Raw genomic sequence first — 16490 nt, forward strand, 5'->3', positions numbered from 1 at the left:
ACTGGGACAGTTGGAAAGAGAGAGAAGAAAATGTGTGTGGTAGATGGAAACTGGAATGATGCTTGTCTTTCTTCTCTTGATTGAAACCATAAAGAATGAATGCATGAGTGAGTGTGTGTATATATGTAAAATATAGGTTAAGTTTTAAAAGTTTATATATACGCATGTGTATATACATATATACATACATTCATGCTTATTTCTGACATTCATATGGTATTTTACAAAATACCTTCCCATCTGTTATCATTTAAAATCTATACTGCAACTCTTTGAGCCAGATGTTATCAGTATGTTTGAAATAAAGTACCAGGAGTGAAATGACTTACTCAAGAACTTACATCTGAGAGTGAAGAGCTGGGACCACTGGAACTCAGGTCAAACACCAGTAATCTTTCTAAAAAAATTATTACTGAGACCTTACTTTCTGAACTCAGAGTCAGGATATTTGGTTTTAGAAAGGACACTAAATGTGAAACTGGAATTACACCAGAAACTCTGGAATATATTGTCATTGCAATTATACCCCAGCTGCTTTCATTCCACTTTTTATGAGTGTTCTGTTTATGGTTCCCTCAATAAATCTTAAAGATACACAAAGAAGAAAGAGGGTAGGATAACTTTGATTCAAGTTTTGTAAAAAAAAATTTATTGCTTGTGATATCATAATCATCATTTTATATTACAGGCACTATTTTATTAAATTCATGTTCTCTCCTCAAGGGGGATAAATTCATGCATTACCTCTAACAAGAAACAGTAAAAGTAGGAATTAGATATACCAGTATAATAAAATTCTACATTGAACCACATAGACTTATGATAAAGCAAGAAGAGGTTATTAAATCAAGCACAATTTGTTGTCTGGGGTGTCTTACGGCTGATTTTTACAAAGGTTAAGTCTTGGAAAGGGGAAGGCTCATAAATTAAAAACAGAATTTGGGAGCTGATGCCTTACTAAATTCTCTCTATAGATCATGTTCTACCCCGAGAAGTCTCTCGCTATAGATGGCACTTATTCCTCTGTGGAACTGCCGCCATGGGGTTGGGATGTTTGGGATTCTGCTTTTCATTTTGACTGAAGGTCAGGGTAAGAATCAGCCACATGAAATGTACAACTGCATCTGTCCGTTGTCTGATTCAGGACCCCTTCTGTAGAGCCCCAGGTGAAGACTTTCTTTTGCCAATCAATGTCTGGGTCCCTGAGAACTGATCTTTCTGTTACGATAAAGTCACTGATTATGTTTTCCTGTTTGGCCCCAGTGCCAGAAAGCTCGGAGCAATGCTATTCCTTATGATGATCATATTTGCATTTTCTTTTTCGTAGCTTTTGATTTTTTTCTATTTCTACCTTACCACCTCGTTGTTTATGTCTTCCATTGTAAGCTGCCCCAGGTCCTTTTTGAATAGAGGGTTGAGTATAGGAGCAAATAAATCAACGAGTAAAACGGGCCAACTCTCCCAGCACCCAGACAAAGCACTGCTGGGATCTGGGTGGGCAGGAGCTCCTGAGCCTGAGGCCCTCGGTGGCAGTACCTACTGTGCTGGAAGCTGCCGAGGGGGCCAGGGAGGAGCTGCGGGGACAAGTGACTGTGCTGCTGTGATGGGCATTGGCGTAGTTTGGCTCTGGGCACCCATCTGTTTGCGAACTTCATGGTCCGTGGAGCCTTTGCTGCCTGGGAAATGGGCATGAAGGGTTCCCCGAGGGGAAGTGCCAACGTGAGGCAGGCAGGCTGGCTGCTGGATGACTGCCCTGCCCTTCCTCTAGGCAGGGGAGAGTTATATTGAGGCTTGCGACCTTTTTCTGTGCACCAACCCAATAAGACTCAGGAAAGAAAAGAGGCCATTTGCAAAGAGAAGTACTAGAAGAAAGGTATTTTCCTCTCCCATGATCGAAGTGTGTTGGAAGAACAGTAACTTTACCCCGTGTGTGCTTTATGGCTGAGTATACAGGCTATAAAGGTTGTATGTCCTTCTCCCAGGGGGGACACTCTCATTAAAGTCTGACTTTAGGAAAGTAATTTTTTTCACAAAATGCAAAATAATGTAATACATTATCTTTATTGTCTGACATTACAGATTGCTTTACACTTTCCTTTTTTACACGCCATGGGAATGAAGGGTAAAATGTGTTCAGCATTTTGCAAACATTCTCTGTTACATACAAACACACACAATGAGTCATAGGAACAAAAGAATACAGAAGAATTAAAAGAGAAGTTGAAAGTGGACAGTGCGTGGTTCTAACTGATCCACGGCAATAATGTGTAACTTTTTAATAATGACAGAGTGGGCTACATTGCCATACACAGCTCGGTACATGCACTTGAAATTAAAGCTCTTTTTATTCTGTGTCTCTTTCCTTTTGGGGGGACTGTACTGCTCTCTCTGCTGGCTTCTGAACCTGACCCCCGGGTGAGCACAGCACTGGTTAGGCTAGGATTAGAGCTACAACGCTCCCACAATATACAATTTCCAGAGAAAATGCATAGAGGGATCGGGTGACCTCCCACAGCAGAGAAGCTCTTGGATAAATGAGAAAGACTGAAATGACCAACTCTTAGAGCTTATTCTCAACCAACGGTAGGGATTCTGCTTAGGGGAAGAACTGAAAAGATGGGAAGTGAGCAGTTATTCAGTCCAGTCTCTTTTGAGATAAGACCAAGTACATTTTGCTCAACAGTGGGGAACAGAGCTTTATAAGTATGCTGGGAACAAGAGATTTAATTGGCTGATATTTAAAAAGGAGGCACCACACCCTTTCACTAGAATGGAAACCTAATATTCATAGCATGACAGGAAGGTAGGGGGTAGCTTGTGAGTGCTGTGGACTCTTGGAAAGATTTTACCTTACGGCAGCTCTGCTCCCTGTGGTAGGTGTACGAGGAAGGACTACCACAACAACCCAGAAATGCAGGAGACGTGTTTGAAACTTAGCCCCTGGGATGTCTAAAAATTTTTCAGCAAATTACAAGTTGTTCCCTTTCCTATAAGATGTACTAGCTCTTCTTTTGATGCCAATAGTAGTAATAATTATCAAAAATGCTAAGTTTTATATATTTCAATTCAAGCACTAACATTGAAAAGGAGGCAAATTAGTATGATTTTTTTTTTCTTTCCAAACGTAAGCATGAACATACATTAGAGGCAAAAGCAATGAGAAAAACGGCAGGATGGCAGGCCCCTCCACTGTTAGTTAAGACCTGCAGTAGGGAACATAACTTACTCCCTGCTTCAGTTCTTCTTCCTACAGAAAGATTGAATCGATAATAGTTAGATTACCCAGGGTTGCAGTGAGAGCGCGTACACAGAATGAAGGAACGCAGGGCAGGGGACACATTGACATGGCTTTGGTGACAGGTCAGGCCTTTGACACTTCAGTGATGACAGTTCCAGGCAGACTTAGGCATTTGAGTCTACAGACCTTTTGCCTCCGTGTGTTCAAATATCTTTCAGCATGGGCCATCTCTATAGAGATGGTATTTCCCCGGAAATGCACATTCTTGATAGGATAGGCTGGTTCATGCAAGATGGCTAGTGGTAAACAGAAGCATTGTACACCATGCTTTGGTGACAGAGCTTTAGCAACATAAGCAGGTAGCAGGTAGCTATTTTCAAAGCTTCCTGTCATTCTCTGAAGGGAAAGATGGGACCAGTCCTCTTTATTTAGTATGTTTGGAAAGGGAAGTGGAAAGAGCTTTTCTGGGTCATCATGTGAGGGCATAAGCCAGAAACGGAAGCAGGTTAACAATTACTTAGTCCTGCTTGACCATTGTACAAACAAACAAACAAACAACCCTGAATTCTACACTTTATATGTCTGATACTCCGAAAAGTAAACTTTGTTCTATAGGATATAATTTTCAACACTGTTTTAAAGAAGGCATTGGTGGTAGGGAAAGTTGACTAAAGAATAAAGCAGAGCAAGGAAAGCAAAAGAAAGAAATACTTCACATGGAATAAGAGCACTTAGGCTAATGCCAGTAGCACAGTGGGATTTAAAAAATCTATTTTAAATAAATGAATAAATAAAAGAAGGAGAAAAAGAGGGGAGCAAGGAAATGGAAGAAGAGAGGGAGGAAAGAAGGAAAGAAGGGCAAAAGGGGAGATAAAGGAAGAAAAAAGAAAAAAAAAGAAAGAAAAAAGGAAAGGCAGGAGGGAGAGAAGGAAAGAGAAGGATTGAAGAGGGATACAAAGAAAGGAAGAAAGAAATAAAGAGAAAGAAAGTTGAAAGGAAGGAAGGGAGAAAGGAAGGGGAAAGAGAGAGAGGGAGGACGAGAGGAAGGGGGAGGAAGGAAGGGTAATACAGAAACAACGAATGACGGTATGTCAGGGAGGCTGGGGAGTAGGGACTAGAAGTCAGGTCAGCCTGTCTCACAGGTGAGCTGTCCCAGGGACTTCTCCTTCGTCACTCTCCTTTCTCCTTCGTCACTCTCCTATTAGAAGTTTCCATTCCCGCCCTTGGCTTGTCAGAGTTTCAATCTGCATTGGTTCTTTCTTGTTCATACAAGACAGAATGACCACACAGCACTGCCACTTCTCTTGGACTGACTGGTTGCATGGCCAGCATTAGACTGCTCTTAACTTGAAAATGTACTTTTGTATACTGAAGATTTTATTAAAGGAAAACGCCATTCCCTAACAGCAATAGAATGTAGTGCTCTTCAGAGGACTTCTATAGATCATTTTATTAAATACTCTGCCTTCAGAAACATAAGGAGATATTCCCATTTGCAGTTTGTTTTCGAAGTTCATAGAAGTCATGTGACTTATTGCTAAAGCCACACAGATAAAATATTTTATGGAAATTAACAGAGTTGTTCCTCTTAATAAAACTATAAACACCAAGATTATTTAATGGCTATATCTTAATTTTCTGAATTAGAGATTAGCCGCTGTTCAATCTAATCGTAATTGCTGAAACTATTACTTTCAAGGACATAAAGAGACTGGAAATAGCCAAGAAGAAGTTGTGCCACGGAGACCCTTAGCAGCCTGGCATTAGGAAATGGAGAAAACTGCTACCTTCCATGGGTATTAAGAAACTGGTCTATATCTGAGTTTGGAACAACATTTTGGGGGAAATTACATATAGTCATTGGAAAAACCATTGCACATTATGTGCAAAAGATTTTACAAATGCCACAGTCACAGGTCTAGGACACATTCATTTGAAATGCCTTACCTTTAGTAGCTTCATGAGACCTTCTAACTGGACCATTAGTTCTCTCCGGCTCTCCTGGAGAGCAGACATTCTCTGTTCCAGCTCATCCTTGCGCTGTCTAAGAAAGAAGCAGTTGTCATCAGAAACAGCTTTCAGCTCACTGAGCTCCAATCACATTTCCTGTTTTTGTGAGACTACCTGACTACCAGAAAAAGGGATCTCTGGGTCTCTGACATGGTTATCAGGCTGGGAACCATCTTTGAATGAATGAACAACATTGCTTGGGGTGTACTTTTTATTTGGTAGAAGTTATACTAAACTTACATAGAATTAAAATCCTTTTGGACATTTACCCCCTTCTATCCTGAATTAATGAACCACTTCATAATATGTTTTCTGAATGCTAATTTGGTAGCGGACTCTGTGCCATTTGGTTCCCTCGAGTCAACAAACAAACAAAAACCAAACTCGAAAATGTCAGTCCTACAGATCCTCCAAATGCAAAAACCCTTTAATAAATCTCACAGAAAATATTGATTACCTTAGTATTTAGATTTCTGAAAGAAACATACATTTTTAAATCGCTACCACCATTAGTATGCAATGTGATGCCTTTCAGAGGTGAAATATAATACAATATTCTATTGATTATATTCAATCTTTATTTTTTTGTTTGGAGGATTTGGTTTCATTATGTAAAGTCAGAATAAAGGAGTTCCTACCCAATTTTTCTACAACTAAAAATAATCTACAGGGTTTGTGTTTGTTTAATTTTGTTTTCTTTTGCTGAACTTCTGTTAAACTGTCAGCAAGAACGGGAGCCACTAAGGAAACACTTCACCCTATCATTTATGTTGACACTAAGAGGCACCACAATTATCTTTAAAAAGGGGAAATATGAAGCAGAATGGAAGGAATATTAATAGTTTACGTATTTTCTTTATTAGAGTAGTTGTGGGTTTATAAAACAATCATGCACAAAATACAGGATTTCTATATACCACCCCATCATTAACACCTTGTATTGGTATGGAACATTTGTTACAAATGATGATAGCACATTTTTATAACTGTTCTATTAACTACAGTCTATGGTTTAACTCAGGGGTCACTGTTTTATGGGTGTAGTTCCATGGATTTTTAAAAATATATCGTCCTGTTACTATAAAGGAAATTCAGTATGTCACCTTCTAGTCACATTCACATATATATTTCAGTGCTGTTAGTTACACACAATGTTGTGTTACCATCACCACCATCCATTAGTTCACATTTTGAAGTATATTTTCAAAGCAATTTCAAACCCATTATTTCACAACCATTAGTGAATAAGTAATATATGCACTTTTTCCCTTGCCCCAAAGGCATGTGAGTTTGAAATATTACAACTGATGTTTAAATAATGTGTGGTTGCTTTCACCATGCATGTATTAATATAGGAATGTCCATGTCAATCTCAATGGCACCATGAGATTAAGTGGGGCGATAACTGGGACTCTGAAATGAAAGTATCAGAATGTCACACTGAGTTAGGTCAATGACTCATTCAACTGAAAGATATTTTGCAGGAGGACAGGTTAGGGATAGAAACGAGACATTTCACATCTGCTTTCATATTGACTTTCTCTACAATGAATTATGAAATTCTAACTTATAAATGTATCTCCAATTGTTTTGAATATACTTAGGTTTTTAGATAATATTTCTACTTATGACATGGCTTCATTCGATTTCTTCTACAACTGCCTCTTTTCTGAATCCAGAGAAGGAGGAACATCATAATTTTATAGCCTTAATGGCATTTTATTTTAGTCTTTGTCTTCCTGGGCTGAAGCATTTCAATTTTGAAAGACTTGCCCCACTCAAAAATATCCTTCAATGACAATCCATGTGCTATTTGCCTTTGGCCTTGTCTGCACATGGTGCTCCAATTGCACACCAGCCACGTTTGGTGCAAGGACAGACAGTGTTTCTGATTTATTTCCAGTTCTCTTCAAGATTCTGCTCTGTCCTTTTGGCCACAGGGGCACTTTGGGAGGAAGTTTGAAGCCAATGCTAAAATTGTAGGTAAAAACTACTGAGAGGCATTTACAAGCTATCAGAAATGCAACTTAGCTTTAATTAGAAGTATTCAATATTAAAAAAAAAACATTTATCTTACAGTAATAATTTCTGAAAACATGACATTTATGCTTTCATGCAATTAATTAAATTCATTAAAAAGTGTTCATTTAATAAGGTCTCGTCTCTGTGAGTGTTATACCGGGGTAACCAAATGTGGGTCTGAGAATGAATCTGTGGGACAGCTACCACCATTCTAATGAAAAATGAGAATTAAAGGACTACGTTTTTTTATTACCCATAAAGCTGAATGTATTCTTTTCTAAAAGACGCCTTTTATTCTAAGATTGTAAGATGGTTTCTAATTTTGTATGTGTATTAAAACATACTTTATTTTGGGACAGTAGGCAAAATTTGACAATTGACAACATTTGAATGTGAACTATATTTTAGATAATAGGATATATTAATGTTAACTTTCTCAAATTGATGGTGGCACCATGGTTATACAGGACAATATTTCTGTTCTTAGAAAATATACACTTAGATGTTTAGGAGTGAAGGGTAATGAGGTCTGTAACTGACTCTCAAATGGCTCACAAAAATATGTATGTTATTTATGTATATAAACATATATACAGAGAAATAGAGATGGCTGTGGCAAAAATGTTAGCAGTCAGCACATCTGTAGGTGAAGGGTGGAAGGAAATTTGTGGTGATATTCTTAGAAATTTTATGTAGGGTTGAAATATTTTACAAATAAAAAGTTAAAAACATACTGTCATTTATGAAACTATGCTGGTAATAGATGATGGTAGCTTTCAAAGTATAACTATATGGCAAACAAAATGTACTCAGTTCTATGTTGTTTCTCAAAAAAAAGTAATAATTGCTTCCTGAAATTCAAAAGTCTGGAAACTACAATTCCATTTTCAGTTTGTTAAAAGTCACTTTATATATTTGAGTTTATGTATTTAGGTTTATATATTTTTAAGCCATTTTTAAAGCATGGGATAGAGATGGAAAAGTTATACTTGTTTATCATGAGATTTGCAATGTAAGGTTGGTTGTTTCACAGTTTTAGTAAATGTTCTCTTCATTATAGCATTCTCTTCGAAAATGGGGCTCTTTAGCTGTCTTAAAAACTAAATTGTCTCTTAATGGTATTGCAGTTCGTCCATTCCTTCTGGCATTGGATGACATCTCCAAGGGAAGTTTTTCAGGGTCAATGATTGAATGAGGAAATAGAATTCTGATACCAGTGTAAAAAATGGGTAAGAGCTAGGGAAAATAACGGTCCAGGAAATGATTAAGGTCTGAAGAAAAAAATATGAATCCACCTCTGCTATGCATTGTGTGGGGCCTTGGGCACGTTATTTAACCTCTCTGAATTGGCTTACTCATCTATAAAAGGAGGATAATAATAGTGTCATTCTCCATTTGTTATAGCAATTACATAGGACACAATACGTATAGCTTAGTGTATGTAAGTGTCAGATTAGCACACAAAAACGCCATCAGGTAATCCTAGTGAAGTACTAGATCTGGACTACAGATTTAGCTTTTGGCTTCCTTGCAGCTAAAGTAAAAAAGTGGAATATGATCACTCAGAAAGTTCATAGTGCTCTTAAGGTACAAATAAACTATGTACTCACGGGAAGCAAAGCCCAGCTCCGTCTCTATGTCCCCTACGCTCAAGCGGAAAGAAGTGTCCCCCGTTAGTTTTCAATAAGAGAACAACAAAAAGACGTAATGGACGCACAGAATCTCTAGGAAAGCTACAATCGCCTGCTTCACTTGGCCCTCCTTCAGTGTGGACTAAGGTCAAAGCAGCTTTTCGAGGGGCCATTGTTTTGAAGTTCTTTAAATGTCTGAAATTACTAAAGGCTAAATCTTAGAATACCCAGAGCAGGGTCCTGGGTCTAGCCCAGAGTAAGTGGTTTAAAAGCACCTAGGGAAACAAACTTAAGGGAAGAATGGAATGCCAGGCAGAATATTACACGCATAGAACAGGAGGCAGGAAGGTGACTCAGCAGGGAAACTGGGCAGGCCACAAGCATATCGTAAGGGCCCAAAGCACCAAGTTTCCCTGCAGAGTGAGACTCCTTAGGTAGCTTTGGGATTAGCTGGGGCCAAGAATGGAAAGAGAAATCCTATTCTCCAAGGCATGTCCACAAACCATGGCCTGGAGGATATTTTAAAATTATCAGTCTTTTCTAACATGGCAATGTAAAGGGGGAAGAAATATCAGTTGGAAAACTCATTATCAAGGATCCAGCCATAACAAGAAGCACTACTCCCAGTCTCTAAAAGTAAAAGCTAACTGGGAGAAACTGATGAAAATGCTTATGAAAAATTCCTGGTTTTCATCCCTCCTAGAGAGAACAGGCAACCAATGGAAGTGGCACAAAGGACATTTCAGGCAGAGACAAGGCACCCTGACATGTAGATGAATGATTTCTCGAGTTCCAAGATGGTTTATTCAATATTTCTGTGTACATGACACTTAGCTTTCAGCTTGCGAGTCTGGAGGCCCTGTATAATCCTATTTGGAAAAATCTACTTTCAAGCAGGCGTTCACTTTTAAGACCCTCTAACAGGTATGGTGGTAGGAAACATCATTTTTTTTTCTTCTTTTCATTTTCATCCTGTTGGGGTGATGTGCAAGGATTTCTAATACAGCTCTCTGAGGCCAGGGTAAGAAATCACATCGGCTGAGAAGGAAGAATCTCTGTTTTTTCCACATTAAATTATGTTGGTAATCAAAAGTGTAAAAAATCGTTTCACATCAAGCAGTCGCCCCAGGCGGCAGGTTCTGGAGCTCTCCTTCCCCCAAGTCAAGCCCTGGGTGGCTTTGTTTCTCCAGCCAGGTGCATGGGCCTGGGGAGAGGGAGACTAAATCCCAGATTGACAGCAAGCGGGAGCCTGGGCTAGGTGTGCTGTGGTCCTCAGTTTACTCTGTATGGAGGACAAGGCTGGGCTGGAGCCCCCCAAAACATCCACGATTACCCTATATGAAAACCCAATCAAGGGACTTGGTTAAATCAAAATATAGGTAAACAGAACCTGCTTAAGTTGTTGTGCAGAGGAAGAAAACGACAGTTTAATTCTGAAAAAGTTTTCTGGGAAGAGGCGGCTACACTTACTATTAAAGAAAGATTTAGAGGTAGATACACCTGGAATGTACTTGGCATCCAAACTGAAAAATGAGAAGAACATAATACTTGCTAACTAAAGGTGCCTTGAGAAAGGTCAATATGACTTTGCAGGAGTGTCCCTGAGCTTATTTTTGTGTTGTTTCCTAGACAGTACATTTGAATATTCAGGGCATGGTGCTAAGCCAGTTGGACATGGGAGCCATAGCAAGATTTTCACTTTGCAGCCTGGGGGTGCTGGGGAGAACTGAGGTCCTCACCTAATCCTGTTACTCTCCAGCTCTCCGATTCTGAGCAGCACACTGCAACTCAATGCAGGGTTGAATCATATGACCTTTTAAGGTCCCTTCCAACTCAAATATTTTATGATGATAGATTAGCCAACACTAAGCCTTTTAATTCTGTTGCAGAAAAAGGAGATATGAGACTGATTTTTTAAAGTTCTGCATATAAAGCTATTAGGGATCAAGACTTAGAGAAAATAAGATTCCTCTTTATGGGTCTATAGGTAAATTTTTAAATTTAAAGAGCCAAATAAGTGGTTTTTAGTAGTTATTTAATTATTTAGCTTTTTATGTGTTTGTTTTATTGATTATGCCTCATAAACCCATTGATGATAGTGCAAATAATGAAAAAGAATTGGGTTCAAATTTTTCCCCAGTGATATTTTGTTTCTGCTCTAGAGAACACTGTTTCCTTTTCTCTGTATCTAAGGAAAGAATAAAATATAAACAACTTCTTCCCAAAGGTCCAAATCTCAGCAATGAGCTATTGCTAGGAAAAGTAAAAGCAAATAAATGTCAGCAGCTTATGGGGGTGAAAGACCATCTTGTGGCTGGACACGATACTGGACCCCATTAGAGATCTCAAGTGCATCGATTCCCCGAGATCACGTGGGCGCCTTCTCTTACCTGAGGAGCCGGAGCTCTGCCAGCAGAGTGGGGTTTTGTTGAGCCTTCTCTGGAGTGGGCTGAGAAGCTTGTTCATGCTCTAGCCGCAGCCTCTGGATCTCCTGTAAGATTTCTCTTAGGAGAGAAAAAGAAAGCAAGAAACCAAAGTTAACTTCTGGGATATTAATACGGGAGCAGGCCAGGGATACCAGGACAAAGAAAGAAGGGGTCCTCTTACACAGAGGAGTAGAAACCACTCTCAGTAACTGACAGACTCACAGTGTTTATGAGGCTTTGACTGCAGCTGGTTGGGTGCTGTGGGTGAGGGAAGGGTGCACCCCATCTCTAGTACATCCAAACCATGAAGGCTCTGCAGTACGTGGTCAGAGCCATCACGCTGAGGGCTGCTCCCAGGAGATAATCTCTACGGTAAGTGATATGATGCTGCCGTAATGTGTTCAGTTCAGAAGAGTGCATTCCTTAAGAGGCAAATTAGTATCTTCCTATTATTTATGATTGCACTCTGACACCATGCAATACCCGCAGCCAGCAAGGGAAGAGATGCTTTGAGGGAAAATAAGGATAAATGATACTCATTTCACAAAACTAAATAACCTCATTCTCTTACCACAAATGAAATTCCCGGTGAATTTATGAGAAGCTCCCAGCTAGGCAAAATCCTTTCTCTTTTATCTCAACATGTTCAGCCTTAACCATGTCTCTGGGTGAGGGCAGCCTTAAAAGGAAAATGCTTTTAAAAGGATTCACTGTAATTGAGTCTGTGACATAAGAGTGCTAGTGCTGTGACCTCTGTCAGGGGCGAGATGCCTCAGTCTATTATTAATGCTGGAGCAGGGTTGCCCTGCATTTAGGTGAACATGAGACTGGCCATAAATGAGAGGTGACCCGGCCTCTCCCTAAGCAAGTCAGAAGCCATTAAGTAAGGTCACAGGTCACTTATTCTTGGAGGTGTGAGTGTGGGGTGAGTTTTCCACCCAACAAAATGCACAAAAGCCAATAAGACAGAACGAAGCACCACAAACGGGAGGTGAGCTTGAGTGAGCAAGGGGAAAAGGCTTTTACCTGCTTCACAAACACACACCAGAATCAGAAGGCTAATTATCAGTAAGTCATTACATCTCTTGAGGGTATGGTGAGAAGGTAGGGCTACAACTCAGTGATTTTCAACCTTTTTTTTTTGGTTCCCTTGGTATTCCATGGTGGAAACCTTTCTTTAAAAGAGCTCTTCTGTGAAAACTCAATATGTCAAATAGTTAAGAGGGAGGCGGTCTAGTAAAGGAAAGGGCTGCCCGTGTGCTACTAACCCTTTCTCCCTCCTGCTCTTTAGCGCCATCCCCCCACCCCCAGGCGACACTGTAGAGCCCCCAGTATCTCATACACACATAATCAGTGGAATGTGACTTCCCAGATCGCCTCCTGGGAGTGGAGAAACCTAAGGGTCATGAAAGAACTCAGACAGGATGATGCTTTCTTTCTGCCCTCCCTTCTCATTTGTAGTTCTCTGGTCCTAAAAATGAGCATTCAGAGAGTTCAATCTAAAAACGTCCAGGAAACAGGCCCTGGAGCGATCCCACAGCACCGCCAGGTCTGCTAGGACACTTGTGGCACTTTCTGCCTATCCTGCAACCGGAAGCAGACAGGACCACACTGAGGCAGATAATCCTGGGGGACTTGCTCAAAGGAAGTCCTAGTTTCCCCTCAAGCCTCCTATCACCATGCTCCACGGAAGCAGAGGATTGGAGGGGAGGACAAAGTGCTCTGGAGAGATACAAGGATGGGTTTAACACTGCATCCAAATAAAGTCTTTGGGGGCTTGTGGGGTTATACTTAGAGACTTTTCTTTCTAAAAAGGGCTGTAGGAAAGATGCTTAACTAGTGGAGACTCAAGCCAGGTTTGACCGGCTCTTCCTGTTATTGCACAAAGTCTCTTTTCGGCCCTGACATTTAAAAAAAAATTTAATGTAATTTTATTGATACATATTATATATTCACATACCACATAATCACCTCAAGTGTACAATCAGTGGTTCACAGTATCATCATATAGCTGTGCATTTATCATCACAATAGACTTTTTTTGTGTGTGTGTGTAAAATCACAAAAATAAAAAAGCAGTAAATTTCAAAGCACACTGCAACGATTAGTTGTAGAACAGATTTCAGAGTTCGGTATGGGTTACAATGCCACAATTTTAGGTTTTCACTACTAGTTGCTCCAAGACTGTAGACTAAAAGCAGTATCAGTATAATGCTTCAGCAATCACACTCATTTGTTAAATCCTATCTTCTCTGTTATAACTCCACTTTCTCCTTTGATCTTTCTCCCATTTTTTAGGGATATTTGGACTATGCCAATTTTAACTTTTTCATACTGAAAGAGGTTGTTGATATTATGGGATGGAACTAGCTGAAGTTCTGGAGAGGCTGGGCCCTTGGCATTTCAGGACTTATCTGGTCTAGGAACCCATCTGGAGGTTGTAGGTTTCTGGAAAGTAATCCTAGTGCATGGAACCTTCATAGAAACTTACATAATACACCCTAGGTATACTTTAGGGTTGGCAGGAAGGGTTTGGGTTGGGGTTTGACTGTGAGAGGTAGCAATGCCTAACTGAAGCTCACCTAAGAGGAGCCTCCAGAGTAGCCTTTTGACTCTATTTGAACTCTCTCAGTCATGATACCTTACTTGTTACACTTCTTTTCAAGGTCAGGATGGCATTGTCAATCTCACTGTGCCATGGCCAGGCTCATCCCTGGGAGTTATCTCCCATGTTGCCAGGGAGACTTTCATACCTGGATGTCATGGCCCATGGAGCGGGGAGGGTAATGATTTCACTTGCAGAGTTGTGACCCTGACATTTTATCCCTTCTTTCCTACCCTCAACATTTGATTTTCTTTCTTTCTTTTTTTTTTTTTTTGCATGGGCAGGCACTGGAAATCCAACCCTGGTCTCTGGCATGGCAGGCGAGAACTCTGCCTGCTGAGCCACCGTGGCCCACCCTGATTTCCTTTTGATATAAGAACAGATGGATAGGAGGAAGGAAAGAACAGGTGAGCGAAACAGAAGAGGGCTGTGAGTGAACTCTGAGTTGTGTGAAGTTTGTTTTTGGAAAATCTGGAATCCCTAACAGAAAGTTTAGAATAATGTGAATAACAGGGAAAAAAAATCTTGTAAATTAACATCTCAGAAATATATATTCTTTCACCTAAACATCTCCTGTTCTTGTTCCTTTAGTTCTATTCCTGACACTGTCGATTTAGCCAGGTCCCAATCGCCTCCCACCAGCTTCTGATCATCTCCTCTTGTAAATGCAATCTGCATACTTAATAACCTGATTGTTTTGCTAGAAGTACGCAGATATTCTGCCACTCCCCTCGTCACTGGCCGCCATTGTGGCAGGATATAATTCAAGTTCTTTGGCCTGGTGTACAAGCCTCAAGCACTGATGATTTCCATCTGATTCTTCTTCCCAACCTTTTGTGCCAGCCAAGCAAGAGTCCATACTGCTTTTCTCAAAGCCCATGTGTAATCCTACCTGGAATTCCCTCTCCTATCTTTGAATTTCACTGTCCTGAAATGTCCAATAAAAACTTGCCTACTCCATGGAGTTCACCCTACACAGCCTAGACCAGTGGGACCATGAGGTGGTCATTGGGGAAAAAGAGTAGAAAGAACACTTCCCTTTAAAAAAATCTGTACAATGGGTATGATAGTAGTCGCCCTGCCTATTCATAGAGTTGTTCTGAGGATGAAAAGAAAAAATGTTCATATACATGCAATATGAATATATAAGATTATCACTATTACACTCTCAACACCCCAAAACAATGACCTGGGTTTCTTACTGTTGTCATTGGCAGCTATAATCATACCCTTTTAATCCTAGCATTGCTTCTTTGTCCACTGTATGGTTTCTTGCTGGCTGGCCATCATGGTACATTTTAGTGGAAAGGGGGTAAGGAGAAGGTTTTGGGATGATGTCTGGGAGAAACTGAATGAAGAGTCCAGACTCTCTAGAAAGCCAGAATCTTCTCCAGCAAATGGGCCCAACCAGGCATAGTTCAACCAGGGCCTCAAGCCTGCATGGCTTTCTAATTTGGGAGAAAAGAATAGATTTTCCCCCCATTTCCTTCCTCTCCCTTCTTTAGCTCTTTTTTTTTTTTTACTTTGTCATGGGACACCGAGTGACTTCCTGACATCAGTTAATTCAGACAGAGTCATTTTGAATAACTTTTCACAGCACATATTATAGGCTTACTTCCTTGACTATAAAGGAAAAATAAAAGCCCTTTAAATTCCAATTTTAATATTTGCTAAGGTTACCAATAGTAATGCTTTGTTCTACAGGAGTTAAATTTTGGATTAAACCTAATTGTCAACAATTTAAAACTGGTGCCTTTTGGTGTTTTCTCCCCCCCACACCCTTTACCATGTCCAAACTGCTCTAACGCTTTCCCCATTGACTGTGCATTCAGACATCCTCTGAACACGCGCCCTTTATTCCCCTAATTTCCACTGCCATCAGCACTCACACAACCATGCCATGGGCATGAGAGTCCAGGACAGTTTGTTTCCACACTTACACTCGTGCTGCTGCTTCAAACCCTCAGGCTGGCTAGCTCAGCTCATATACTTTCTCCCACGGCTCCCTGATCCTACTTTTCTCCCCAATATTAACTACTTTTTTCCTACCTTTGGGTTTTTTCTTTTCTGGATTTTTGCTGCATTTGCACATTTAAAACTATCCCTCCATTCAATCCCCGTTTCCAATTTAGCACACAGTAGATAAAATACATGTTACATAAAACAGGAGAGGCAATTTTAGTGGCTTGCAACTATACTGAAAAAAGTTTCAATTTGTATAGCTATTTTTCTAGCTAATTATTCACAATTTCTTCCTCTTAAGGCTTATCTCCTAGTACTTGGTAATTTGAGAGGGATCATATATTGCAAACATGTTTAATATGCCAACTCTGTTGTGGGCACAACTCTCTGGGGGTGAGAGTAGAGTAGTAGTTTCAAAGGCTATGAAGTCATGCTATCCCATTTATGATATCTCCATTCTAATTTGTAGTCTCATAATGATAAGAGTCTGATCCTAAGACAATTAAGCCTTTTACCAGAGAAAAATATAAAAGTCTGACAACAGAGTTTGCTTCTTCTTTTCATTTTTTAAATAGAACTTTAAAGAATACTTTGAA

At 40.0% G+C, this 16490-nt stretch overlaps 1 protein-coding gene across 15 annotated transcripts in view; it reads right to left on the reverse strand.

Moving 5' to 3' along the window:
* DTNA (dystrobrevin alpha) overlaps positions 1-16490 on the reverse strand; it is a 383081-nt gene that overhangs the window by 21671 nt on the left and 344920 nt on the right. For 13 of the 15 annotated variants that reach the window (XM_077135650.1, XM_077135645.1, XM_077135648.1 and 10 more), the window contains 2 exons: positions 11292-11405; positions 5186-5282 (listed from right to left, as the gene is read on the reverse strand). In XM_077135650.1, coding sequence (XP_076991765.1) covers positions 5186-5282; positions 11292-11405 — 211 coding nt within the window. Of the gene's footprint in view, positions 1-1904; positions 3248-5185; positions 5283-11291; positions 11406-16490 lie in introns of those variants that run through there. The other 2 variants (XM_077135658.1, XM_077135659.1) reach the window with 2 other exon arrangements.

The sequence above is a fragment of the Tamandua tetradactyla genome, chromosome 18, assembly GCF_023851605.1.
Source record: "Tamandua tetradactyla isolate mTamTet1 chromosome 18, mTamTet1.pri, whole genome shotgun sequence".
NCBI classification, from domain to species: Eukaryota; Metazoa; Chordata; class Mammalia; order Pilosa; family Myrmecophagidae; genus Tamandua; species Tamandua tetradactyla.